The 27,947-nt window shown below is 39.7% G+C and overlaps 1 protein-coding gene across 1 annotated transcript in view; it reads left to right on the forward strand.

Annotated features, from left to right (window-relative positions):
- The window catches only part of MUSK (muscle associated receptor tyrosine kinase), a 245,538-nt gene that overhangs the window by 155,509 nt on the left and 62,082 nt on the right, over nucleotides 1-27,947 (forward strand). Inside the window, 4 exon segments of the mRNA XM_082255087.1 lie at nucleotides 10,470-10,493; nucleotides 19,903-19,991; nucleotides 22,839-22,989; nucleotides 25,200-25,395. Coding sequence (XP_082111213.1) covers nucleotides 10,470-10,493; nucleotides 19,903-19,991; nucleotides 22,839-22,989; nucleotides 25,200-25,395 — 460 coding nt within the window.

Consider the following 27,947-nt stretch of genomic DNA (forward strand, 5'->3'; position numbering starts at 1 on the left):
TTGTAATGATATAATGGAGAAAGCACAGTCCATGTAGCATTATCTATAAAACAGACTCCCACTCCCAAATAACAGATTGCATTATAGTAATCCTACCCCCTGTTTAACTTATAGACAGTGACCTTTTTTTCCCCAATATTCTTGGTTCTGCCTTCCTCCTCCCTCCACTCTCATCTAGGTGAGAAGTACATGAGCACTGCTGCAGTACCCTACTCTGATATCTACATCAGATATCTCAGGGGGCATCAGCTTACCCTCTGTGACTGGAGGAGAGCAGACCCAGTGGTCAATCATTAAGGGGCTGGCTGTCAGAATCCAGATGAGACAGCCAGCTCCTGATGACGTTAAGAAAGAAGATGGCACTATTGGACCCAGCGGTGGCTTCTGATTAGCTGATCACAGCCAAAAAACATTGGATTCAATGGCCAGATGATTATGGGAATTTGGAATATGCCAGAAAACCAGGTAAAAAGAGGGTAAAATAAAAATTAACCCTAGGATAGGGTGAGGTGGTGGACTTCTTTAAAGTTTACTAAGAAAATACTCCATACTCCCCACACCTGTAGCTGTCATTCACTAAATACTTCGTCATCACGGAACATATCAGATCTGTTCAAGCCACAACAACTGGCCGCAGCGGCATGGCTGAAAGCAAAATGGTGCTGTCCCGGCAGCTGGATGAATTCAGTGAGGAATCTCAATCTGCCTCAGAGGATGCAGGTAGGGAGAACTTTCTCACAGAGATCACCTACTGCAGATATGTCTGGCTTTGCAGCTGACATAAAATATACTTTCTCAGCTGCTATCACTGACTTAAAATCTAACTTTGTAGAGATGAATAGACACCTGGAGAATGTGGACAATCGAGGCAGACGCAATAATATCAGAGTCAGGGGGATCCCTGAATCAGTTTAAGCTGATCAAATTATCCCCGCTCTGCAAAGAGTATTCAATAGCCTGTTAGAGAGATCCGAAGAAATGAAGATTGACTCTGTAAAAACTCATAGAGCCCTGAGAACAAGAGGCCCTGATACTGCTCCTCCATGTGACATAATATACTGCCTCCAGAACTTCGCACTAAAAGAAGATATCCTTCAGAAAGCCCATAGTAACGATCAAATTGTCTTTAACGGAGAGGCTATAATGTTGTTCCAGGAGTTGTCCCAGATTACACTAGAGAATCGCAGAGCTTTAAGCCCCTTACTGGACAAGCTACGAGAAAAGGATTTAAAATATACCTGGCACTTTCCATTCACTTTATGCGTAACATACAATGGCAGACAACACCTCCTGTGCTTACCAAGCGAACTGCCAGACTTTTGTGACATACTACAACTTGGTGAAGTCGAACTGCTTGAATGGTACCAAGAATTCATACTGACACCATTGGAAAGAAGCCCACAGCGCTCTCCATTTACTTCTCCTGACGAACGGCATCCCAAAAAGATGAAGCATTCCCGCCCAGGAGGCTCAATTGCTGGAACACTGCTCCAGACCCCAGTCCTCAAGAGGTCACGATGACACCTGATGATTCCTCTCTTTCTACCAAATGTGATGTCCAGTTTAAATCTCTAAAGTCATCAGAGATGATGACCTGTCGCACCAGGAACTATCCACTATGTTGCTTCCCTTTTTTCTTTTTTTTGCTTTGTGACAAAGGACTCCCTACCTCCCATTTTAAATAATGCCATAGTTATTTTGTTAACGATACAATGAGGCTTGTCTGAGGAGACCAGGAACCTAGCTGACGTTTTTGTTTTCCAGTTATGCCTGTATGCTGCACTTCTAGTCATCTCTAGACAAATGAAGAAGGACAGGCAGACATAAAGGGGAAATGAAAGGAAAGGCTGAGGAGAAGAGGAAAGAAAATAAACAAAAGGGAAGAGAAAAAAAACCTGATTGGCTCTGATCCCTCTGTGACCATTTGGCTTCCACTTAGGCGGTAATAAGGCTTAGACTATATTTAAGCTCCTACAGTCTACCCTCACCTTACTCGTACTGTTTGGATGGTTATAGAGAGGTCGGGATCTACATAATAGCTTTAATTCGACTGTTTAGGGCTGTGAGTCGTTAATGCCCACCTTAATTGAGTAACCTAATCAGCTCCTCCTCCCACTACCCCCAAGGAAGTGATCTGCTGTACGACATATTTCATCATATATTGCAGAACACTTAATTGAAATCTTACAGATATTAAGTTATTTCTAAATATGTTTTGTTACTACCTCTTTCCATATTTCCCTGCCCTCTGATACTAATTGTTTTATTTTTAGTGTCATCTTCTATTGGAGACAACATCTCTGAGTGAGAAGCGCATGCCCAGATTTTATCTACTTTAGCTACTGTTCAACAAACTCACATTGAAATATCCAGAATGGCATATTCTTCTCTGGGAAGTAGTCCCACAGTGGTCTTGCACAACAAGGGACTGAATATCCCAGAAAAATGCACTGCATTTTTGAGGGAACTCAAAAAAGGAAGGCCACATTTTGTATTCCTCCAGGAGACACACTTTAAAACACATCATTCCCCTAGGCTGACAGACTCCTTTTACACAAGGGTTTTTCACTTCACCAATAATTTGTCATAGTCAAAGAGGGTTTCGATATTGATCAGCAAAGAAGCCTCCTTTGAATTGACAGAACAATTGACTGACCCTGAAGGTAGGTTCTTATTTCTCAAAGGATCATGTAAAGGAACATCGATGACATTGGCCAATGTCTTCTTCCCAAATTCGTCCCACATTAGCTTTTGTAACTGTGGTATCAAAGAATTATCAGGTTTTGCATCATGATGTATCATTCTGGGAGGGGACTTCAATATCCCCCTGAATCCCGACCTTGACACCTCAAATGGTAAAACCTGTATGACATATAGAATTCTTAAGAGAATCAGGTCACTTTTACAATCCTTACATCTCATAGATGCGTGGCACTTCCTTCACCATGGAGATAGGGATTTCACCTTTTTTTCTCCTCCCCACATTCGATACTCACGTATCGATCATCTCTTTATTACCCAAAGAGACGTTTCATCACCTACAGAAGCACACATTGGCATACAGTCCATATCGGATCATGCCCCCATATCTTTAACCATAAACTTGACTACAAACGCACCCAAATCTAATACGTGGAGACTTAATTCTTCTCTGCTAACAAACCCTACATTACTCTACAAATTATTAGACCTTGTAAGTACCTTCTTCAAAGAAAATGAAACACCAGACAGTGATCCCTTGCTGGTCTGGGAAGCACACAAATGCACCATCATTGAACAGATGAGATGAACAGATCAAATTGGGGACTCAATGTAAACGGGACAGAGAAAAAAAAATCAAAATACTTATTGACAAAATCTGAAAATTGGAACTCTTACATAAACAATCCCTGACTACTCAACATGCTCAAGATCTTCTAACTGCTAGAAAGAATCTCCAGCAGTAACTAGACACTAAGGCAAAACGCATACTATTTTTTCGGGAAAAAAATCTATTAAGAGTCCAGTGATAAGGCCAGTAAATTTCTAGCCAGAGCCTTAAGAGAACACAAGACAAACCACAATATCATGGGCATTAAAAACCAAGAGGGGAAATTAGACAACACTACAGATAAAATAGCTAAACACTTTCACACATATAAAAGCAAAGGGTAGTGCACTATTCAGATGTGTGATGAAGATAAAATAATATTAAGATAAACCAAAAAGTGTAATAGATAAAAAACAATATGACACATCATCGAAATATATATATAAAAGACATATATGAAGACAGCCCAAGGAGATATCATAGGATATTTAAAGGCTTTGTCTTTTTATACTGAAGGTGAGCGCGCATTTTAGCCACACACTTTGGTGGAAGATAATTCACCCATTTTTTGTTCTGTGGAACACTGCACAGTGTTTTTTTACAGAGGCGGATTGGTTTTTTCCACCTGATATCAGTTCAATTGCACAACTGCACATGTCACAGCATGTTGGTTCATATACACTGCACTGATTGATGAACCTTCTATGTCATTTATCATAAAGATAATTTACTTTTCTTGACAATATTACACTATATGCTGTTTATTTTTTATTTTTATATCTGGGGAAAATACATTAAGAGGAGAAGTCTCCCCACAGATAGGAATCTCATCACAGTTTGTTACAAGCATTGACTCTAATTGTTAGAGCTGATAATCAGATTATCCAATCAATTAGTGGATGAACTTTCCTTTTTGGACTTTCAATATTATATATATTTTTTATCTTTGGACTTACATTTTTCAATTCGTTTTTTTGCACTTTTTGGCATCATTTGCTCGTTTAGAAATTCACTGTAATTGGGAAGATTTTATATATTTGTGCTTTATAATTATTCAGCATTTGATTTTTACTTGCTTTTCATTTATATATATATATATATATATATATATATATATATATATTTTAGAGGTGTATCATATTGTTTTTTATCTATTGCACCCTTTGGTTTATCTTAATATTATTTTAGTTTCATCACACATCTAAATAGCGCACTACCCTTTGCTTTTAGATTTCTCTTTGCAAGCTCTTGAGTACTTGTGTTGGTGAGTGCTGCAGTTCATTTATAGGTGTGATTATTAGCCATCCCAGCAGCGCACCTGTTCTCATACTTTATTTAGTCAGTTTCACACATACTACACAAAACTGTATAACCTTCCAAAACAACACAAACCAGCTAATTTAATTGGTGACAGAATTAACATCATTCCAGATTATTTATCTAAAAACACCCTCCCTACATTAAACGAAGTAGACATTACCAATCTGGAAAGACCCATTGAACCGGATGAAGTCTGTCAGGCCAAAGAGTTAAAAACCAGGAAAGAGCCCAGGCCCGGACGGCTTCACATCCATCTACTACAAGACTGTCATCAATTCTTACATACCCTCCTATGAAAGCCCTGAATACATTGTCAAAATACCGAACAGTTCCTCCTGACTTTTTAGCTGCATTTATTACAGTAATTCCCAAACCAAACAAAGATCCCTCAGAATGTACTAGGTATGGGCCTATTTCCCTCCTAGATCTCGATGTGAAGCTTTTAGCGAAAATCTTGGCCACCAGATTGCGACCCCTATTACATGACATATTAGGCTCCGAACAAGCTGGCTTTATACCAGGCATGAAAGCTAAAGACAATGTCACTCAGTCTCTTAATTTAATCCACATAACCCACTCGCGAAAGATCGAGAGCTTTCTCTTGTCCACGGATACAGAGAAGGCCTTCGATCGAGTAGCGTGGGACTATATGATGCAAATTTGCAAATATATGGACTGGGTTCGCATATGATGGCCTGGATATCAGCCCTTTATAATAACCCTTCAGTTAGACTGAAAATTAACCGCAACCTATCAGAAAAAGTTACCATCACAAATGGGACTAGGCAGGGGTGTCCGCTTTCTCCCCTTCTTTTTATTTTATCCCTTGAACCATTCATCAGAAGAATAAATGCTGAGAGCTCAGGGTTTTCAAGCATTGAACAGAGAGTTTAAAATAGCAGCCTATGCCGACGATTTTTCTTTTTTTTTTTGACCAACTGACATATAACCATTTCCAATTTAATGCAAACATTTGCAATTTATGGATATATCTCTAACTTAAAGATACATTATTCAAAGTCAGAGGTGATTAATATCTCTCTCCCCGAAACAGTTTTTGAAAAGACCCAAAAACAATTGTCCTTTTAAGTGGGATTCTTCACTTATATATCTGGGGATATAGCTGACACCCACCTTGCCATCATTATTCCACCGCAATTTCCCACCTCTTCTTAAAAACATTGAAGACTTGGCACAACAAACATCTGAAGACTTGGCACAACAAACATTTCTCATGGTTCGGGAGGGCGGCTATTATCAAAATGACTGTCCTTCCAAACCTACTCTATCTGATTCGTACATTACCTATCAAAATCCCCATGTCCTTCTTAAAGTCCTTGCAATCAATACAACTCAAATTCATCTGGGCCTACAAGAATCCCAGAATCAAATTCTCACTGCTGACAAGACCAAAGGAACCAGGAGGAATGGGACTCCCTGTCTTCAGAAATTACTATTATGCATCACATATTGCAAGAATTATTGACTGACACTGCCATAGTGACTCTAAAGATTGGGTCTCCCTTGAGTTTGATATGGGTCCAATCCCCTTAAGGTTCTCGCCATGGATTCCATGGCCTAGTTGCCCACAGACACTTAAACACCACCCCTTAACCACTTGCCGACCACGTGCTGTATATTAACGGCGGGAGAGTGGCAGCCACAGGCAAAGAGAGGTTAATAAATGGCATCTGCCTGGGAGGAGCTAGGGGGCGAGCGCCCGATCGTCAGTGGGGAAGCTGGCGCATGTGTCAGGCGGCTCTGATCGCCGCCTGACACCTGTGATCTCTCCCCGCTGAGAGAAAAGGGCAGATGGCTGATGTTAACACAGCCGTCCTTCCTTCTCCCTGCAATGATCACAGAGGCTATGTGATCCTGCTATATAGGATTGCATGTCTCTGTGATGATTTCAAAAACCCAACCCCCCCCACAGTTAGAATCACTCCCCCAGGCTTACATTTAACCCCTTGATCACCAACATTATTAACCCCTTCCCTGCCAATGGCATTATTACAGTAACAGTGCATATTTTTAGCACTGATTACTGTAGTAATGTCACTGGTACCTCCAAAAGTGTAAAAAATCTCAGTTAGGGGTCCGATCTGTCTGCCGCAATGTAGCAGTCCTGCAAAAAATCACAGATCGCCGCCATTACTAGTAAAAAAAAAAACAAAAACAATAAAAATCACATACATCTTTCCCGTAGTTAGTAAACGCAATAACTTTTGCGCAAACCAATCAAAATACGCTTATTGTGATTTTTTTTTTTTACCAAAAATATGAAGCAGAAAATAAATTGGCCTCAAATGTTAAAAAATTGTGATTTTTAAATTTTTTTTGGGAATGTCCTATAGCAGAATGTGAAAATTATTGTTTTTTTTTTTTTCAAAATTGTCGCTCTTTTTTTTGTTTATAGCGCAAAAAATAAAAATTGCACAGGTAATCAAATACCACCAAAAGAAAGCTCTATTTGTAAGAAAAAAAGGACATCAATTTTATTTGGGTACAGCGTCACATGACTGGGCAATTGTCCGTTAAAGTCACACAGTGCTGAATCGCAAAATAGGGCCTGGTCATTAAGCCGGAAAATCTTCCGGTCCAGAAGTGGTTAATCGGGACCACCATTACAATTTTTCATAACCTAACTAGGTTTAAATTTATTTCAACAAATCTGAGCCCCCTCACCCCCTTTGACGGACAGCCCTGACTTTCCCCCGGGTTTTAACAACCCATATCTCAAGACACTTAATTCAACAAACCCTCCTCTAGCTGGGAATTGTTTCTCAGAGGGCCATATAAAAAAAAGCTTGAAACGATGGCACAAGATCTGAACACCCTCGCAACGCAACTAAACTTCTGGACATATAGACAAATTCATAACTGTATCACAGACAGCTATAAGTAATAAAGTAAAGTATATACTAAAGTATCTTCTTGAGAGGTATCACTGAACTGGAGTCGGTCTGCCTTCAGGGGAATGCACTAGAAAAGACTACATCAGTCTCATACTCCTGGATACAAAAAGCCTTGGTCCCCACCTCGGATAAGTTCAAGGCGAGTTCTGGAAATCACTGATAAACAATGGGAAAAGGCATGACTTTTTGAACATAAATGCTCCTTGAGTACAAAAACACAAGAGACGGCATACAAATTACTCACCCAGTGGTATGTAACACCTGATAAAATTAGCAAATGGTCCCCGAGCACCCCAGACACATGCTGGGGGTGTCATACCAATAAAGGCACACTCCTTCACATATGGAGGCAGTGTCCTGCCTTGTTATCGTACTGGACCATGGTTAAAGATACCATTTACCAAATTAGGGAAACAAAATTGAATTTAGACGCAGCATGCTGCCTGCTTCATATCTCCAATTTTCTAATTAAAAAATACCACAATTCTCTATCGAGCCATTTACTTAATGCAGCCAAGTCGATTGTACCGATTTGGTTGAAATCGACCAAAGCGCCATCTATACAGGAATGGCTACAAAGAGTGTCATTGATTTGTGAAATGGAAGAAAGCTTGGCCCAAGTAACTGACAGGGTCAATCGCTTCCATAAAACTTGGACACCTTGGTTCACCTTCCGAATCTCAAATTCATATACTTCCCTCCTATCACATACTCCTTGAAACCGGACTCCTTTTCGCTTCATGACCCAATAAGGAATTCCACCCTAAGAACTAAGCAGTAGATGAACCATAAAATTGTACAATTTGCTTTAAACATATGATGCTTTCCTTTTTAAGGACGATGACTATTGTTTGATCATCTTTACTCTCCCCTCCCCCCCCCCCCAATTTCAAACCTCCTTTCCGTAACTTTTCCTCTCCTTTTCTTCTCTTCTATTGGCTTAACTTTTTCCTTTAAATTACCTAAAAATACAAATTTTGTTGGTTTGTGCTTAGGGTCATTGATATCTGATAAAGACTAACAGGTTTAAATCTTATGCTCCTATTTAGTCTATTCAGTCATATTGCCACGCACCATATTTCTTTGCCGCCTGACCCATCGATCTGTAACAGTGAAGATCTAGATAATTACTACTTATGTATGTTTACCTTTCTTGTCATTGAATACTTCAACTTTACCTGTTACTTTGTGTAGGACTTGTTTATTCTTGCCTTATTATTCTACCAATTATGGAACTTGTGACTTTTATCATACTTTTCAATAGACAGATTGAATGTAAAAAAATACAAAGTCTTTTGTTGCCAGTCACATAGCATGGCTCCTGGTAAATCTAAAATAATCAAGGAACCACCTAGGGCAACCTTTTAGAAATGTATCAAGTCAGCACTGACTCTCATAAGTGGTTTGGTAAAACAGTGGCTTGTGTTTCCAAAAGAGATGGCAGGAGGTACAGTTTTTACCAGTGCAAAGCTAGGGCTTTCATGGTGTAAAAGTAGAGTAAGTAATAATGGTGCTTCTGCATTAATCTGAGCAAGGTGCATTGCCAATCCCTGTAAGCAGAATTTAGAAGATACATGTAGAGGAATCCCCAGTAGGTCCATCATATAAGGCACTACTTCCTGTCAGCAATGAAGAAGGCATGGAAAACATTTCTGTCCACATCTCTAACAGGCAGTTGGAAGGGCTGGATACAGTTGATGTAGCCAGTGGGGGGTAAATTAGGCTGTATAGGAATTTAAATTGTATTAGCTTATGTCTCATTGAAACTAGGCTAAGAAAAGAAATGTCTTCCCAGCCTTCTGCATCAAGATGGAATGTCCTGTTGTTGCTTATTTTTCAAGGCAGTGAGTTCTAGTGAGGTAGCTTAGATAATTTGACAATATACTGTATGGTAGATGCTGGCTTGGAAAGGACAGTAATATGTAGGATTGACTCTAAACCATTCGCTACAAAGCATAAAGGTTTCACTTGAAACTGACAACTAAGGGCTTGTGTAACCTGTAGGTAATGGAAGTAAAAGGAGCGTAGGAGGTTAAACTGCTCTCTGAGGGTGTGGACAGGAATAAGCTTTTGTTGGCCTATAATATCCTGGGGTGTTTAATCCCAAATTTACCCAAAAATTTTAGGTCGGGTATCTTCAAAAATTGTTGAAAGATTTCTTTATAAGGGAGTGAAAGTAGATAGGAAATGGGCGTCATTACTTTTTTTAAAGAGTAACTCTACTTTATTGAGGAAAATAAAAAATCCCCTCTGTGTGATCTGTGTACAAGGCCAGGATTTTACCAAACTTTGTAGCAGAGTCCAACCTGTTTTTGCATGTTCCATTATGTCCTTGGAATACTAATTCCTAAATACAAGTGTCTGTGTTCATTCTAATCAGCTTTTGCACTTGCAGTATTCTAATGAGGAAAGTTGCACCTCCTGTCGAAAATTTCACAAAAGAGGAAATTACATTTCGGGGGAAGTTCTGTACACCAACTGTGTACAGACCGCCCCCGGGTTGCCAAATTTTATTGCATTTTTACAAAAAATTACAGTGGCTGCAGATTTAAAAGGAAAGGTAATTTTTAATAAAGTTAAGGCCCCTTTCAGACGGATGTTCTGATCAGGACACCTGATCAGAAGATCCATTTGTCCCTATGGAAAGGTGGGTGTAAACGGACCTGTGTCCATTTGCACCCACCTACCTCCAGGTCCAATAAAAAGACTCTGTTGTTCATGCTATATTTTTTATTTGCTTTATATTTTCACAAAAGTGGAATTACCCTTTAAGTAAAAAAAGGGTTTTTTTTCTGTTTTTTTTTTTTTTCGTGCATTTATTCCAGGGGCTCTGTTTTAGTTTATCTTTACTTGTGTCATATGCTTTAAATGATTCCACATAAAGAAGAGTACATATTTCATATTTCTCTCCTTTTGTCTTCCAGAGTTGCATAAGGAAAGCATTACTAGTAAGTTGAATTGGAAAAATCTTTTCATCATTGCAAAAATGTGTTTCATTTTCTTTCAGTCACATTTATTACACACTTTGTGACCCAAATCTAAAATTGTTTGGATCATTGGAAAACATTAAAGTAAATGTTTTGAATTTAGGGCAGCTGTATGCAAGCATCTGTGACTCCCGGGTGTATATACACTATGCACTAGTTCTTGACAGTGTATGGCCATACATACAGTATCTCTCAAAAGTGAGTACACCCCCCTCATTTTTGTAAATCTTTTATTATATATTTTTATGTGACAACACTGAAGAAATGACACTTTGCTACAATGTACAGTAGTGAGTGTACAGCTTGTATAACAGTGTAAATTTGCTGCCCCCTCAAAATAACTCAACACACAGCCATTATTGTCTAAACCTGCTGGCAACAAAAGTGAGTACACCCCTAAGTGACAATGTCCAAATTGGGCCCAATAAGCCATTTTTCCTCTCAGTGCTCATTAGTGTTACAAGGTATCAGGTGTGAATGGGGAGCAGGTGTGTTAAATTTGGTGTTATCGCTCTCACTCTCTCATTCTGTTCACTGGAAGTTCAACATGGCACCTCATGGCAAAGAAAACTGAGCTGAAACTGAGCTGCAGCATGGTGGCCACTGGCCAAGACCATACAGTGGTTTAACAGGACAGGTTCCACTCAGAACAAACCTTTACCATGGTTGACCAAAGAAGTTGAATGCATGTGCTCAGCATCATATCCAGAGGTTGTCTATGGGAAATTGACATATGAGTGCTGCCAGCATTGCTGCAGAGGTTAAATGGGGTTTGGGGTCAGCCTGTCAGTGCTCAGACTATACGCCGCACACTGCATCACATTGGTCTGCATGGCTGTCGTCCAAGCAGGAAGCCTCTTCTAAATATGATGCACAAGAAAGCCCGCAAGCAGTTTGCTGAAGACAAGCAGACTAAGGACATGGATTACTGGAGCCATGTCCTGTGGTCTGATGAGACCAAGATAAACTTTGGTTCAGATGGTGTCAAGCGTGTGTGGCAGCAACCAGGTGAGGAGTACAAAGATAAGTGTGTCTTGCCTACAGTCAAGCATGGTGGGGAGTGCTGCCGGCAATGGGGAGCTACAGTTCATTGAGGGAACTATAAATGCCAACACGTATTGTGACATACTGAAGCAGAGCATGATCCCCTCCCTTTGGAGACTGGGCCGCAGGGCAGTATTCCAACATGATAACGACCCTAAATACACCTCCAAGACAACCACTGTCTTGCTAAAGAAGCTGAGGGTAAAGGTGATGGACTGGCCAAGCATGTCTCCAAACCTAAACCCTATTGAGCATCTGTGGGGCATCCTCAAATAGAAGGTGGAGTAGCGCAAAGTCTCTAACATCCACCAGCTCCGTGATGTCATCATGGAGGAGCGGAAGAGAACTCCAGTGGCAACCTGTGAAGCTCTGGTGAACTCCATGCCCAAGAGGGTTAAAGAAGTGCTGGTAAAAAATGGTGGCAACACAAAATATTGACACTTTGGGCCCAATTTGGACTTTGCCACAGCTTTGAGCTGTACACTCACTACTTTACATTGTAGCAAAATGTAATTTCTTCTGTGTTGTCACATGAAAAGATATAATAAAATATTTGCAAAAATGTGAGGGGTGTACTCACTTTTGTGAGATACTGTAGCCATATGAATGAGCCTTAAAATAAATGTTTCCTGCAGTGTTTCCTTTCCATAAATTTGTTTTCATTCACTCGCAATATGCCTTAGAATGAGCTGGACATTTTCACTAGTCAATGTCCCCAAACTCTTTGCCCACACCTCTTCTGGAAATTTCTACTAACATTCAGACTGGGTTCACACTTAGTTCGGACACGGCTCACAGCAGAGGTCCGGTGTGTCCCTGTTCTCTGTTTCAGGGACAAATCAGGCCTGAATTTTTGCCTGAATTTGGATCTGAAACAGTGCTAAAGATAAACGGACCTCTGTGCAATCCACTCAGCGACCACCCCTAAGATGTGTGATCCAGGCACACTCTTGGAAACCCGCATCCAATTCGCACTAGTGTTATCCCAGCTTTAGTGCTGGCCCAGCATCTCCACTTTTTGCCTCACCTCCCTATATAGCCAGAGAGGAGGAGAGATTTTAATATTATACAGTATACAGTATAGTGTCGCCTGAGTGATAGCAATGAGTCTGCTGAGGCTGCTCACATCCAAGATGGCGTCACCCAGCAGCAGTCTAAGGGCCTTTTGATGTCTATATAAGGGAAGTTTTTAAAAGAAAATAGCAGTCATTAAAACAGGTTAAATGCACATACATGATCTTGTAGGAACAGCTTTGTTAAAAAAAATTGTCTAGCTGCAGGGTCTCTTTAGGATACAGTTCAAATAGGGTAGGAATATTGGCCTTAACCACATAATCACATAAGGGGAGTTATGATCAGGCAAGCAATTATCAATATTAATCACATATTTTTCTTAGAAATATTCCTCTGTGAGCTCTGCCAATGTTCTTTTTTTGCACTATGCAGACTCAACTTTTATTTCTCCCCCACACCACCATCTTAGCTCTATCACAACTCTGGCCCCTGTATGCCTTGGGGGAAATGTGGACAGCTTAGTGGCCCTATTGCAATTAGCCTGAGAGCCAAGGCACTATGCTCCGCAGAGGTAAGCGGATGAGGCAGTCTGGTCACAGACCAGCAATGTTGTAAATAAGGACATGCAACCTTTGTAGCATCTATGCTCAAAGTACCAAACATCTGTATGAAAAAAATGTTTCACTGCAGCAAAATAAATCCAGTGGGTGTTCTGATGAAAATAAGTTCTACCTAATTTAAATAAAAGGTGCACAGACTGAAGTACTAATTAATATTTTAATGGTTCCCACATACAGTACTAGTTCTGTGGAGAATTGCACGTACAACTTTATTGCTACTAATGCATCTCGCTAGTATAAATCTCAACAAGGATCAGAGCTGGTCAATGAAGACCTCTTGGTCAGACATTTTGACACATTCCCTTTAAGTGTATGCTCAACCTTCCCTAAAATGTATGCAAACCCTAACAATAGCCTTCTCTTATTTGCCCCTTTTGGTCTGTTAAATATACCATATAGTGAGGGAAAAAAAGTACTTGTTCCCCTGCTGATTTTGTACATTTGCCCACTGACAAAGAAATGATCAGTCTATGATTTTAATGGTAGGTTTATTTTAACAGTGAGAGACAGAATAACAAAAACTTATCCAGAAAAAAGGATTTCAAAAAAGTTATAAATTGATTTGCATTTTAATGAGTGAAAAAAATATTTGATCCCCATCAATCAGCAAGATTTCTGGCTCCCAGGTGTCTTCTATACAGGTAACGAGCTGAAATTAGGAGCACTCTCTTAAAGGGAGTGCTCCTAATCTCAGCTTGTTGCCTGTATAAAAGACACCTGTCCACAGAAGCAATCAATCAGATTCCAATCTCTCCACCATGGCCAAGACCAAAGAGCTGTCCAATGATGTCAGGGACAAGGTTGTAGACCTACACAAGGCTGGAATGGGCTACAAGACCATCCCCAAGCAGCTTGGTGAGAAGGCGACAACAATGTGTGCGATTATTGGCAAATGGAAGAAACACAAAATAACTGTCATTCTCCCTTGGTCTGGGGCCCCATGCAAGATCTCACCTCATGGAGTTTCAATGATCATGAGAAAATGATGAGGAATCAGCCCAAAACTACACAGGAGAATCTTCTCAATGATCTCAAGGCAGCTTGGACCAGCTGGTCACCAAAAAAACAATTGGTAACACACTACACCGTGAGGGACTGAAATCCTGCAGTGCTCGCAAGGTCCCCCTGCTCAAGAAAGCACATCTACCGGCCTGTCTGCAGTTTGCTAATGAACATCTGAATGATTCAAAGAAAAACTGGGTGAAAGTGTTGCGGGCAGAGGAGACCAAAATCAAGCTCTTTCGCATCAACTCAACTCACCGTGTTAGGAGGATGAGGAAAGCTGCCTATGATATGACCCTAAGAACACCATCAAACATGGAGGTGGAAACATTATGCTATGGGGGTGTTTTGCTGCTAAGTGGAAAGAACAATTTCACCTCATCAAAGGGACGATGGACCTGGGCATGTACCCTCAAATCTTGAAAGAGAACCTCCTTGCCTCAGCCAGGGCATTAAAAATGGGTTATGGATGGGTATTCCAGCATGCCAGTGACCCAAAATACACGGCCAAGGCAACAAAGAAGTGGCTCAAAAAGAAGCACATTAAGGTCCTTGAGTGGCCTAACCAGTCTCTGGACCTTAATCCCATAGAAAATAAGTGAAGGGTTCGAGGTGCTGAAGGTTCGAGTTACCAAACATCAGCCTCGAAAACCTTAAGGACTTGGAGAGGATCTGCAAAGAGGAGTGGGACAAAATCCCTTATGAGATGTGTGCAAATCTGGTGGCCAACTATAAAAAAAAATGTCTGACCTTGGCAACAAGGGTTTTGCCACCATGTACTAAGTCATGTTTTGCAAAGAGGTTAAATACTTATTTAAGTTATGGAAATACAAATCAATTTATAACTTTTTTGAGATGCATTTTTCTGGATATTTTTGTTGTTATTCTGTTTCTCACTGTTAAAATAAACCTACCATTAAAATTATAGACTGATCATTTCTTTGTCAGTGGGCAAACATACAAAATCAGCAGGAGATCAAATATTTTTTTCCCTCACTGTATGAGGCATTTTGTTATACTGAATAATATACATGCAAAAAGAAAAAAAAAACCTGTTGCGTTTATCAGAAATTCAAAGTTGTTCCATATCCTATGTATACTTTCTTTTTTACCTCAAAGAGCCCTCCTATTTCTTGTATTGGAGTGCAGAATGATTAGATTTCATGTTGTCAAAATCTGAGAGTGTAAGTGGTTGGGTAGTTTAGCAAAAAAAAATACACTGCTGAGCTCTGTGTTACCCATCCACAACAGGACTTAAGCCTGCAATACATGGATTTAAATGTTGCCAGTTGAGCACAGCAGAGTTTTGAACCATGTATGGGCAAGGAGGTTGCACAGAAGTTGATCTATGGATTGATTCTGTACAGCCACCCTTTCAGATTTTCTCCACTATATCAGTACTGCCGGTTAGAGCCTGCAACGCTGATCAGTGTATTCGGACAGCGGGAAGTCTTCCTGAACCTCAGCTTCAAGTTACTGTTAAATTTTGTGTAATAAAATAACTAGTTTGTATTCTTTTAAGAACATTTTTAAAAACTCAGTGCACATAAAGGTTTTATTTTAATTACAGATAAAGCCTGATGGGCCGAGTAAGCCTCTGTCTTCCTATATATATTACAGGTGTATCTCAAAAAATTAGAATATCATCAAAAAGTTAATTTATTTCAGTAATTTAATTCAAAAAGTGAAACTTATATATTTTATGTAGATGCGTTACACACAGAGTGATATATTTCAAGCATTTCTTTCTTTTAATTTTGGTGATTATGGCTTACAGCTAGTGAAAACCCAAAATTCAGTATCTCAGAACATTAGAATGTTACAAAAGACCAAAAAAAAAAAAAAAAAAAAAAGGATTTTTAATACAGAATGTTGGCTTACTGAAAAGTATGTCCATGTACAGTATAGTATGCACTCAATACTTGGTCGGGGCTCCTTTTGCACGAACTACTGCATCAATGCGGTGAGGCATGTAGGCAATCTGCCTGTGGCACTGCTGAGTAGAGATGTATAGAACTGTTCGCCGGCGAACAGTTCCCGGCGAACTTAGCATGTTCGCGTTCGCCGCTGCCGGCGAACATATGCGATGTTCGGTCCGCCCCCCATAAGACATCATTGAGGCAAACTTTGACCCTGAACTTTACAGTCAGCAGACACATTTCCAGCCAATCAGCATACCTCCCTCCCACACCCTCCCACCTCCTATAAATAAGCAAGGGCAGCATCCATCTTAGATCATTCTGAAGCAGTGTGTGTAGTGAGAGTAGGGAGAGAGCTGCTGCTGCTGCTGCTGCTGCTGCTGTTAAGCTAGGGACAGTTAGTCAGTGTTCCTGGTCTTGCAGTGTTCTTGGTCCACTACTGCTGTAATATCAGCACCCCAAAAAGCCCTTCTAAGGGCTGGTATTTGTGGTTTTTTTTTTTTTTATATATATATATATATATATATATATATATATATACCTAGCGTCCCCAAAAGCCCTTTTAAGGGCTGGTAATTGAGTTGTTTCTTCTTATATATATATATATATATATCTATATCTATTTAGTGTCCCCAAAAGCCCTTTTAAGGGCTGGTAATTGAGGATTTTTTTTATTTATATATATACATATATATATATATATATATAGTGTCCCCAAAAGCCCTTTTAAGGGCTGGTAAGGTAATAGAGTTTTTTCCTTATATATATATCTATATATATCTATTGTACACTGCAGTTGCCTGCCCGCTGTGTGTGAGAGGCCACAGACCCACCACAGACTGTACTGTGTGCACACCACACTCATTTCGGGTGGCACAGGCACAGTACCTTGCATTTTAAAAAATATTTTTTTTTTCCTCTGTCATAATTGCAGTGAGTGCTGTGTCAGGTCCACAGAGTGCACTGTACCCACTGCAGTGCACTGCCCACCACTGATATATATACGGTGGCACAGCATCTTGTTGCAATAAATTGAAAAAAAAAATATTTTTATTATTGCAGTTGCCTGGGCTGCCAGTTACTGTCAGGTCCACAGAGTGTACTGTGCCCACTGCAGTGCCACTGTGTGCCCACCCACCACTGATATATAAGGTGGCACAGCAGCTTGCAAAGTAAAAAAAAATATATATATTTTTTAATTGCAGTTGCCTGGGTGCCAGTGACTGCTGTCAGGTCCACAGAGAGTGTACTGTGCCACTGCCCACCCACCACTGATATATAAGGTGGCACAGCAGCTTGCAAAGTAAAAAAAAATATATATTTTTTTAAATTGCAGTTGCCTGGGTGCCAGTGACTGCTGTCAGGTCCACAGAGAGTGTACTGTGCCACTGCCCACCCACCACTGATATATAAAGTGGCACAGCAGCTTGCAAAGTAAAAAAATATATATATATTTTTTAAATTGCAGTTGCCTGGGTGCCAGTGACTGCTGTCAGGTCCACAGAGAGTGTACTGTGCCACTGCCCACCCACCACTGATATATAAAGTGGCACAGCAGCTTGCAAAGTAAAAAAATATATATATATTTTTTAAATTGCAGTTGCCTGGGTGCCAGTGACTGCTTTCAGGTCCACAGAGAGTGTACTGTGCCACTGCCCACCCACCACTGATATATATGCCTGCAAGAGAAAAAGCCAGCCGCAGAGAAGCCGTATTCCTGAAAATATAAGAAAAATGCTGTTTTTTAGGGGTTCTGGACATGCTACAGAGCTGAAACTTGACAGGTACACTTTTTAGACCCCCCAGACACTGAATACAAAAAATGACATGCCTGCCTAAAAAAATGCCCGCTAAATGCCTGCAAGAAAAAAAGCCAGCCGCAGAGAAGCCGTATTCCTGAAAATATAAGAAAAATGCTGTTTTTTAGGGGTTCTGGACATGCTACAGAGCTGAAACTTGACAGGTACACTTTTTAGACCCCCCAGACACTAAATACAAAAAATGACATGCCTGCCTAAAAAAATGCCCGATAAATGCCTGCAAGAGAAAAAGCCAGCCGCAGAGAAGCCGTATTCCTGAAAATATAAGAAAAATGCTGTTTTTTAGGGGTTCTGAACATGCTACAGAGCTGAAACTTGACAGGTACACTTTTTAGACCCCCCAGACACTAAATACAAAAAATGACATGCCTGCCTAAAAAAATGCCCGATAAATGCCTGCAAGAGAAAAAGCCAGCCGCAGAGAAGCCATATTCCTGAAAATATAAGACAAATGCTGTTTTTTAGGGGTTCTGGACATGCTACAGAGCTGAAACTTCACAGGTACACTTTTTAGACCCCCCAGACACTAAATACAAAAAATGACATGCCTGCCTAAAAAAATGCCCGCTAAATGCCTGCAAGAGAAAAAGACAGCCGCAGAGAAGCCGTATTCCTGAAAATATAAGAAAAATGCTGTTTTTTAGGAGTTCTGGACATGCTACAGAGCTGAAACTTGACAGGTACACTTTTTAGACCCCCCAGACACTAAATACAAAAAATGACATGCCTGCCTAAAAAAATGCCCGATAAATGCCTGCAAGAGAAAAAGCCAGCCGCAGAGAAGCCATATTCCTGAAAATATAAGACAAATGCTGTTTTTTAGGGGTTCTGGACATGCTACAGAGCTGAAACTTCACAGGTACACTTTTTAGACCCCCCAGATGCTAAATCCAAAGAAATTTTTTATTTTTATTTTTTTTAATTTTTCCAATAATTGGCTCTCTATCAAAAAATTATAATTTTTAAGAACTTTTTTTTGCGTGATCCCTCTCCGGCATGCCACAGTCCAGGTGTTAGTCCCCTTGAAACAACTTTTCCATCACTATTGTGGCCAGAAAGAGTCCCTGTGTGTTTTAAAATTCGCCTGCCTATTGAAGTCTATGGCGGTTCGCCCGGTTCGCCGGTTCGCGAACATTTGCCGATGTTCGCGTTCGCCGTTCGCGAACGGCGAATTTTAGGTTCGCGACATCACTACTGCTGAGGTGTTATGAAAGCCCAGGTTTCTTTGATAGTGGCTTTCAGTTATTCTGCATGGTTGGGTCTGGTGTCTCTCATCTTCCTCTTGATAAATACCCCACAGATTCTCTATTGGGTTTAGGTCAGGTGAGTTTGCTGGTCAATAAAGCGCAGTGATACCATGATCATTAAACCAGGTATTGGTATTTTTAGCAGTGTGGGCAGGTGCCAAGTCCTGCTGGAAAATGAAATCAGCATCTCCATAAAGCTGGTCAGCAGAGGAAAGCATGAAGTGCTCTAGAATTTCCTGGTAGAGGCCTGTGCTGACTTTGGACTTGATAAAACCATGGACCAACATCAGTAGATGACATGGCTCCCCAAATCATCACTGACTGTGGAAGCTTCACACTAGACCTCATGCAACTTAGATTCTGTGCCTCTCCACTCTTCCTCCAGACTCTGGGACCTTCATTTTCAAATGAAATGCAAAATTTGGGTTTTCACTAGCTGTAAGCCATAATCATCAAAATTACAAGAGAGAAATGCTTGGAATATATCTCTCTGTATGTAATGCATCTATATAAAATATGAGTTTCACTTTTTGAATTGAATTACTGAAATAAATTAACTTTTTGTTGATATTCTAATTTTATGAGATGCACCTGTATATAGCTTAACTCACCAGCATTTACGGAAAACTGTTATAATAGTTTTGGGTGGACTGACCTTTTACTATACAAGAATAATAATTTAAAAGCCTTTTTATATATCCTAGAAACATGTTATAGAGGCAATGGAAGACATTACCAAGGAAATGTCAACACTACAGCTTCAGGAACGCCATGCCAGAAATGGAATCAGCAGGTAATATATCTTACATCATATTATATACAGAACAGAAGCGAAATACTTAGTCAAGGGCAGTCCAGTGTCTATGACTTTAGAATTTGTTTAAATTCAGTACTCTTGTCTCAGGGAAAATGTCAAGATACAATGTGTTATCCTAATATGGGAAAAGAGCTAATAAAATAAATTCTTATCCAGTTGAGACCTTTGAAAAATATTTGCTGTTCTGCACAAGCACCTGCATATTCCTCTGTTCCAACAGAATGAGATTTTCTAATGCTTTATTTGGTTTTAAAATAAGAAACTTAAGATATAAACACAGACTTTATAACAGTTCTAGGAATTATTAGTGGCTGCAGCTGCAGTTGTAATTGCAGTTCAGTTTACATTTTACAGAGAAAATCAGTTATCAGTGGCAAATTTCTCAAGTATACATAACCGATAAGAAAGGAACATTTATTTGTTGTCCTTTACGAAATTAAGCAGTTGAACTAAAAACCATTAGCTCATGGTAAACTGGTCTTTAATGACAATTCAACTCAATGGTTTGTAAAAGAATGTGTAAGTTGGGTCTGAGGTATTAGTATCAATTACTTCTGTACCCTTGGCCTGATTTACTAAAATATGAATGCAAAGAGTCAATGAATGAAATATCCAAACACAGGATGGAGAATTAAGGACCAGATGAACTTTTAATTGTAATCAGCTAAATTCATTCTGGGTACATCTAAATGAAAGCTATGTTAACTCAAAGACAGCGGTTCTTAACCAAGGTTCCATGGAACCCTGGGGTTTCTTTAGAAGTTGCTAGTGGTTTTTTTTTTTTTTTTTTTAAATTAGCATTTTCTGCCTCTCAGATAAGTAACTACTGACATCAGTGATCTTTTTATCTATCTGTAATTTGGGTATTCTTCCCAATGACCACAAATGTAAGGAGCAATTATTTACAGTAACCATCATGCTACAGTACAGTGAGCTCTAGATATAGAATTTATTAGCAGGTACACACACACACACATATATATATATATATATATATATATATATATATATATATATATATATATATATATATATATAAACTGTATATATATATATATAAACATGTAAAGAAAATCATGTCATCTATGTATATATATATATATATATATATATATATATATATATATATATATATATATATATATATATTTATATATATATTTATATATAATAATACATAGATGACATGATTTTCTTTTAGTGTCTTGTACTTTATTTTGCTCCTTGTATAGACCATTAATGTATTCTATTCTTTTTTATACAACTGTATCCTTGTAATTTTGTTGTAAAAGGTAATACATTTCCTGGAAAACAAATTTATTAGGGGTTGCCTGAGTTTGGAAAGTTATATCAAGGAAACCTTGCAGGCATTAAAATAAAATAGAGCTTTACTTTCCTAAATGTTTATGATGGCAATACACATTTCCCTGCACCTAAAGTGACACTAAACTCTGATTCAAAAAATAAAATTCTATTCAAGTATGTATTCTTAAAGCATTTTTTTATTAAAACAATAAACATGTTATACTTACCTGTTCTGTGCAATGATATTACACTGAGCAGCTCCAAATGGGCACAGTGCTGAATCGATACAGGACAGGATACAGGTAAGTATTTGGGGGGGGGGGGGCAGCAAATGGCAAAACATTTTTTACCTTAATCCAAAGAATGCATTAAGGTAAAAAAAGGTTTTACCCTTAAAACCACTTTAACCCAGAAAAGTACCTTCTATAGCTCTCAGTCTCCGCCAAATCTCCAATTTTATATTTTTTGTTGCTGTTATCTGACTTCTTGTCAGAGGAGGACTATGTTTTTTTTCTCCATAGTCTCACTGGATGTATGAATATAGAAACACTTTCTTGTTCACTTCTGAGATGGACTTGGGACTATTAACTATGGACTATAGGATTTGTAGTGTGCATAAAGCAGTGCTCTACATGCACTGCTCGTTCCAAACTGAAGTTCACAGAGGATCTTACAAGGACACAGAAAATGAACATTTTCATGAAAAACAGATTACTGGATCATGAAGTAGTGAATAAGGATATAGTTTAGTGTCACTTTAACCTTAATTATTACTATAGAAAAATCATCCTTTTTACAAATAATTTACTAAAGGATTATTTTTCAATACAGCTCTGTGAACTTATTCTCCATAGGCATTTTTTATATGAGCCAATACTAAAAATGTATGTTGGGCTGGTGGATCTGAGTGACTGATTCAGACATTGATGAAAGTGGGAACCACAGTCAGTGACACATGGTGGCCACTATATAGATACTTGCTCCCCATTCAGGTCCACCCAGACCCTTAACCTGTACCTTCCAGAGGGAATTCTTCAAGAGTCAATTTCTTTGTGATTATGAGATGCCATGTGGTTAAATGCAAAGAGAAGCTGATGCTGGGATATGAAATCTAGACTATTAAGAAAAGGTCAAAGGTTCCCAGTCCTCACCTGGTAATCAAATAGATCTATACATTCAGAAGACATTTCAAGTTTATGTTTTCCCAGGGTAACAGCAGTCTATTGTGTTCAAAAAATGTTATGTGTATAATAAAAAGATAGACTAGGCCAAATGGGTATCTAGTGTTACTCATGGCAATCATAGTAAATCTTCAAGTTATTATATTTCTAGTGCAGATTGGAAATTGAATAGGAGAATCTAATAAAATGCAATGAATGCCATTAAAACATCATATACCGTAATTTAGGTATAGATTATTGGATTATTTTTTTATGAATACACTGTTTGTTAAGGTTTTTCTTTACCAAAATGTGCACCCATTGAAAAAGCTAAAAGAGATTTTTAATTTTTTTACAGCTACCTCATCTAAACAGAAGGGTGGCAGATGGTATGCAGGAGCTAGCCAATTCTGAGAATTATTGTAGAAACCCGGGAGGAGAACATAATCGTCCTTGGTGTTATACAGCAGATCCCAATGTTCGATGGGAGTACTGCAACATTCCAATGTGTAAGACAGGTAATGTACTTTCAGAATCTGGTTTATGCTGCTTATTTTGATTTGTAAAAAAAACATGCAAAACATTAGGGTTAAATATACGATTCAGTCTCATTGTGATTAATCAACTGCCCTTTAATTTTACCAATCGTGTCATCTGATTACCTAAATTTTATTATGACTGTCCCTTCAGGTTTCCTTGTTTTCAAATACTTTATATGTACCACCTAGGGGTGGGTGTTATAAACTTTCTAAAGGTTCTAAAGCCTTAAGGTTTTTCACCTTAATGCATTCTATGCATTAGAGTAAAAAACCTTCTGTGCTGCAAAATCCCCCTCTGCCCCCGCTTATACATACCTGAGCCCGGTCCGATCCAGCGATGTGCATGAGAGCAGCAGCTCTCACTGCTGTCTCCCTCCACCCTGGGCAGATTGATAGCAGCAGTAGCCAATGGCTCCCGCTGCTGTCAATCAAATGCTGAAGGCTGTGCGAAGCAAGCATGGGAAGGGCCAAGCTGCCCGTTCTGTGTCAATAGATGCAGACAGGGTGGCTCGGAAGCGAGCACTCATGGGAAAGCTGCTGTCCATGGAGGTACTTGCCAAAGAGGAGGAGAATGGAGCTCTGATGGGGGACCCCAGAAGAAGAGGATCAAGGGCTGCTCTGGGCAATATCATTACACAGAGCAGGTAAGTATAACACATTTGTTATTTTAATTTTTAAAAAACAAAGCTTTAATGTTGCTTTAAACATCTAGTTGGTTGTTGTACTCTACATCCTCCCTAGTGTTTGACTGCCCTAATGAATAAGGCCCCTTTCACTTTGGCTGAATCAGTTTTTCTCAGCAGGGGATCCATCCGCTGATCCCCCACTGAGTAGAGCTTATCCAGAGCGGACACGGACACAGCCCGCTCTGCTCTATAGGCAGCCAGATGTAAATAAATCAGCTGTCTGTTTACACCTGACTGCCTTCTGATCTGGTCAGACGTAGGGGAACAGATCCCCCTTCCATTTGTTTTTGCCAGATTGAATCAGATTGGAGGTAGCTGGGTATACACAGGCACAAGTCCATTTATATCCGACTGCTCATAGAGGAGAATAGAGGGTCCAATTGTGTCCACTACAAAACAGAAAGCCGGACCAGATCGGACTGCTCTTATGAAAGGGGCCTAAGGTTATATATGACTTATTTTCAATACTTTTACAAGACAAACACACACACTATCTATATGATTATGTTTGTACAAGTGGGGAAATGAAGCTTTATAGCAAGCACTGCACAAACTGTTAGCACTTTATAAACAATGAGTAATAATAAAAATTAACTCAGTCTTATAAACTGTATCATGCAAAAATAAATGCCATGCAGAAGAAACTAATGATGCACTAAATGTAACTATTTACTAAATATGTACAGCTAATATGCAAAGTAGACATTGCCTACTGCTTAGGGCTTATGTTATCCATTTATATGTAGCAATGCAAGCCAGCCCCTGTTTCCCAGTAATCTAGCATTCCAGTTCTAGTAAATACCATCCCAGCCTGTAATTTGGAAACCCTGCCCCATCCAAGCTCTAAGTGCCATTCCATGCATTTCAGCAGACCATCTACAGCCTGCTAAGGCTCTGGGATTGGACTTTTTAATGACAGGGGCCAGGGCTTAGTCGATTGTTAGGAAATAGGTAAATCAATTTCTGTAAGTGTTGCTTTAAGTTAAAGCTAATCAGTTCATATTATTTTATAAAAGCAACTTTAATGTAAAATAGACAGTTGAAAATAAAGGTTTCCCTGCAAAGAAGATAATTATTACTTGCCTCCCTGCTGCCCGTGCCACCAATCTCTGCTGCAATAAAAATAAACCACTGGCTAAATATTCAGCAGAATTCTGATTATTCTGGTCTCCCACTGCACACAGCAGTTTGGTCTTGGTCTACTGGCCCTCTGTCACTACTGTGTCCTGTGATAATTTAGGGGCCTACAGGAGGAACTTAAAAGTGTAGCAAGGGACAAGAAAATTCACTTCTGGAAGTGTTGGTTTAAAAACATTTTTTTTGCCACAACAGCATTTTTTGCAGGGAGATTTTTTTTTTCAACATCTATTTTAGCAACAAAATTGGATGGACTATTCTTTCTATCGAGCCACAAATGCCAAACTGCAAGTTTAGATGGGTATTTAAAACACAACACCCTATTGTCTTAAACTTGTATTTTATTCCTCCTTAAAGGTGTACCACATTTACCAGCAACTATAAAAACAGCATTTGAGGCACCAGCCATACCATCGTTGCCTTCGTCCTTCTCTCCAGCACACTCCATGACACTTATCATATCTGCCATTTCCAGCTTTGCTGCCTTGATATTGCTAATAGCCGTTGCGCTCGTTTGCTGTCGCAGACAGAAGAAACTGAAGAATATAAACAGGTATTTCCTTATTATATATTACAATTCAGGTATGTTCCACTTGTGCCTCATATTCAACGCTTGAGACAGTCTGAGAATCTGTCTATTTAAAGTAAACTAGCTAAAGTGTGTCCGGTTCTTTAACAGTCAAGGTTGGGGCAGCTGGGGGGGGGTGAGATTAGATGAATTGAGGTGGTGGCAAGTAAAGTGGTGTTGGTAAGTTTGGAAAGGGTGGGTGCAGACATGGTCATGTGCTGGGGAGGGAGGGTAAAAATTGCTGGTAGATTGGTGAAAGGGTGGAAGTGCAGACTGGTGAGAGTGTCTGAGCTATAGAGTGGTAAGGGGGAAGAGTGGTGGGAGTATGTGGGTTACAGAGTGGTAAGGGAAGAAGAGTGGTAAAAGTGAGCAGGCTACAGATTGGCAAGGGTAGAAGAGTGGTGAGAGTGTGGGCGCTACCGAGTGGTAAAGGGAGAAGAGTGGTGAGAGCGTGGGGGCTACAGAGTGGTAAGGGGAGAAGAGTGGTGAGGGTGTGGGGGTTACCAGTTGGTAAGAGGAGAAGAATGGTGAGAGTGAGCAGGGATGATGCAGACCAGCAAGGGAGGGAGCATCAGAGTGGTAAGAAAGCTGGGAAGAGAAGTGAGAGTGGGAGGTTGTTCAGATGTGAGATAACCCTTTTACTTTTGTATCTATTCTTTTTCATTCATTTGAAGATCAAAAGGATGAGCCTTGATTTGCATATGATGTCAGTAAGGGACTCATTCACACCAGCTCACACGCTTTGCCCTCATGTGATGCTGAGCTTCCATGATTAAAATAACTGAAATCCAATAAAAAAAATCCATGGACAGTAAGGCTGCGAAAGAAAGGTCTAGATAGTATTGGACATCCTCCTGCCAGAAATTGAGGCAGACTCTATCTAACTTTCTGCTTTGAGACATTTTTGAAGACCAGAAAGGAATGGGATTTTATAGGTGCCAGATAAGTCCACAAAAAGTAAATTTAAAACATATGCACTTTATTCATAAAAAAAAAGTTAAAATCCATAAACGCATAGATAATATGAATACATATACATATTGTTGCATTGTACTTGGTTCCAAATACACTTATACAGTATCTTCTACATGTTTCGCTAATTTTGGCTTCTTCAGGAAGTGTAAAAGTGCAACAGTACAACTATATAAAGAACGTATGTAAAATAAATAGATACAATGAAATGGAATAGAAACTGATAGAAATATAGAAAATGGAACAGATACAAAAATCAAGTACATACATCATGTTAAGCTCTCATCACATACCAAAGCTCCCAGAATTCTAACCCAATCCAACCGAGACTGGAGGCTGGAGGTGACAGAAGGAACAGTACCAAAAGGGTTAGGAAACACAGAGGGCACCCAGAGGTCCAAGCTGAGCCCCCACACCCCTCAAATGGGGCCAGTGGGGGGAGGGAGGGGGACAAAGACACAAGTCAACCTGAATCTGCAATATAGATAATATTAAAAATAAAGAGCCTATGACGTGAATAGATTTCTCAGGGTTATCTGAATACTTGGAATCAGCATACATACTGACTAAAACCAATGTAGTAGTGACAGTACTTAGGGAAATGAAAACCAATCCAACTTAATCCAACTTGGATGCAGCTGAGTCATACGTTTTAACCACTTCTGGACCAAAAGGATTTGCCCCTGTTAATGACCAGGCCCTATTTTGCGATTTGGCACTGCGTTACTTTAACCGCTTGCCGACTGCTCACAGTATATTTACTGCGGCAGTCAGCCCCTCACAGGCAGAGTGATGTAGGTCTACGTCGCTAGCCTGTGAGGCTCTGGGGAGCGAGCGCGCGCCCGCGGAGGCGCGCTCCCGCTCCCGCGCGGTCACGGACCCCCCCGCGCGTGTGACCGGCAGACCCGATGTCCGCCGGTCACTCGGCGATCGTCGGGGGAGAGGGAGAAAGTCAGGCGGCTTGTGTAAACAAGCTGCCTGTCATTCTCTCCTGTGTATGAAGGATGATCATACGGTTCTACTATGTAGAACCGTTGATCACTGTTCATACATCTGAAGCCACAGCCAATCACAGTAGAAAGCATGCCCCTAGGGACACACATAGCCCCTCCCTTTCAAAAAAAGTTATCCCCTTCACTGCCAGTGTATTTTTACAGTAACAGTGCATATGTATAGCACTGATTACTGTAGAAATGTCACTGGTAACCCCAAAAGTGTCAAAAATTTCAGTCAAGGGTCCGATCTGTCCGCCGCAATGTCGCAGTACCGCAAAAAAAATCGCAGTTCGCCGCCATTACGCGTTTAAAAAAAAACAACAAAAATGACATAAATCTTTCCCTTTGTTAGTAAACGCGATAACTTTTGCGCAAACCAATAAAAATACGCTTTTTGCGATTTTTTTTACCAAACATAGGTAGCATAAAACAAATTGGCCGAAAATGTTAAAAAATTTAGATTTTTACATTTTTTTGGGGGGGAATTTCATATAAAAAATTTGAAAAATATTGCTATTTTTGCAAAATTGACGCTCTTTTTTTGTTTATAGCGCGTGATCAAAAAATCGC

The sequence above is a fragment of the Pelophylax lessonae genome (assembly GCF_965119305.1).
Source record: "Pelophylax lessonae genome assembly, chromosome: 1".
Taxonomy (NCBI): Eukaryota; Metazoa; Chordata; class Amphibia; order Anura; family Ranidae; genus Pelophylax; species Pelophylax lessonae.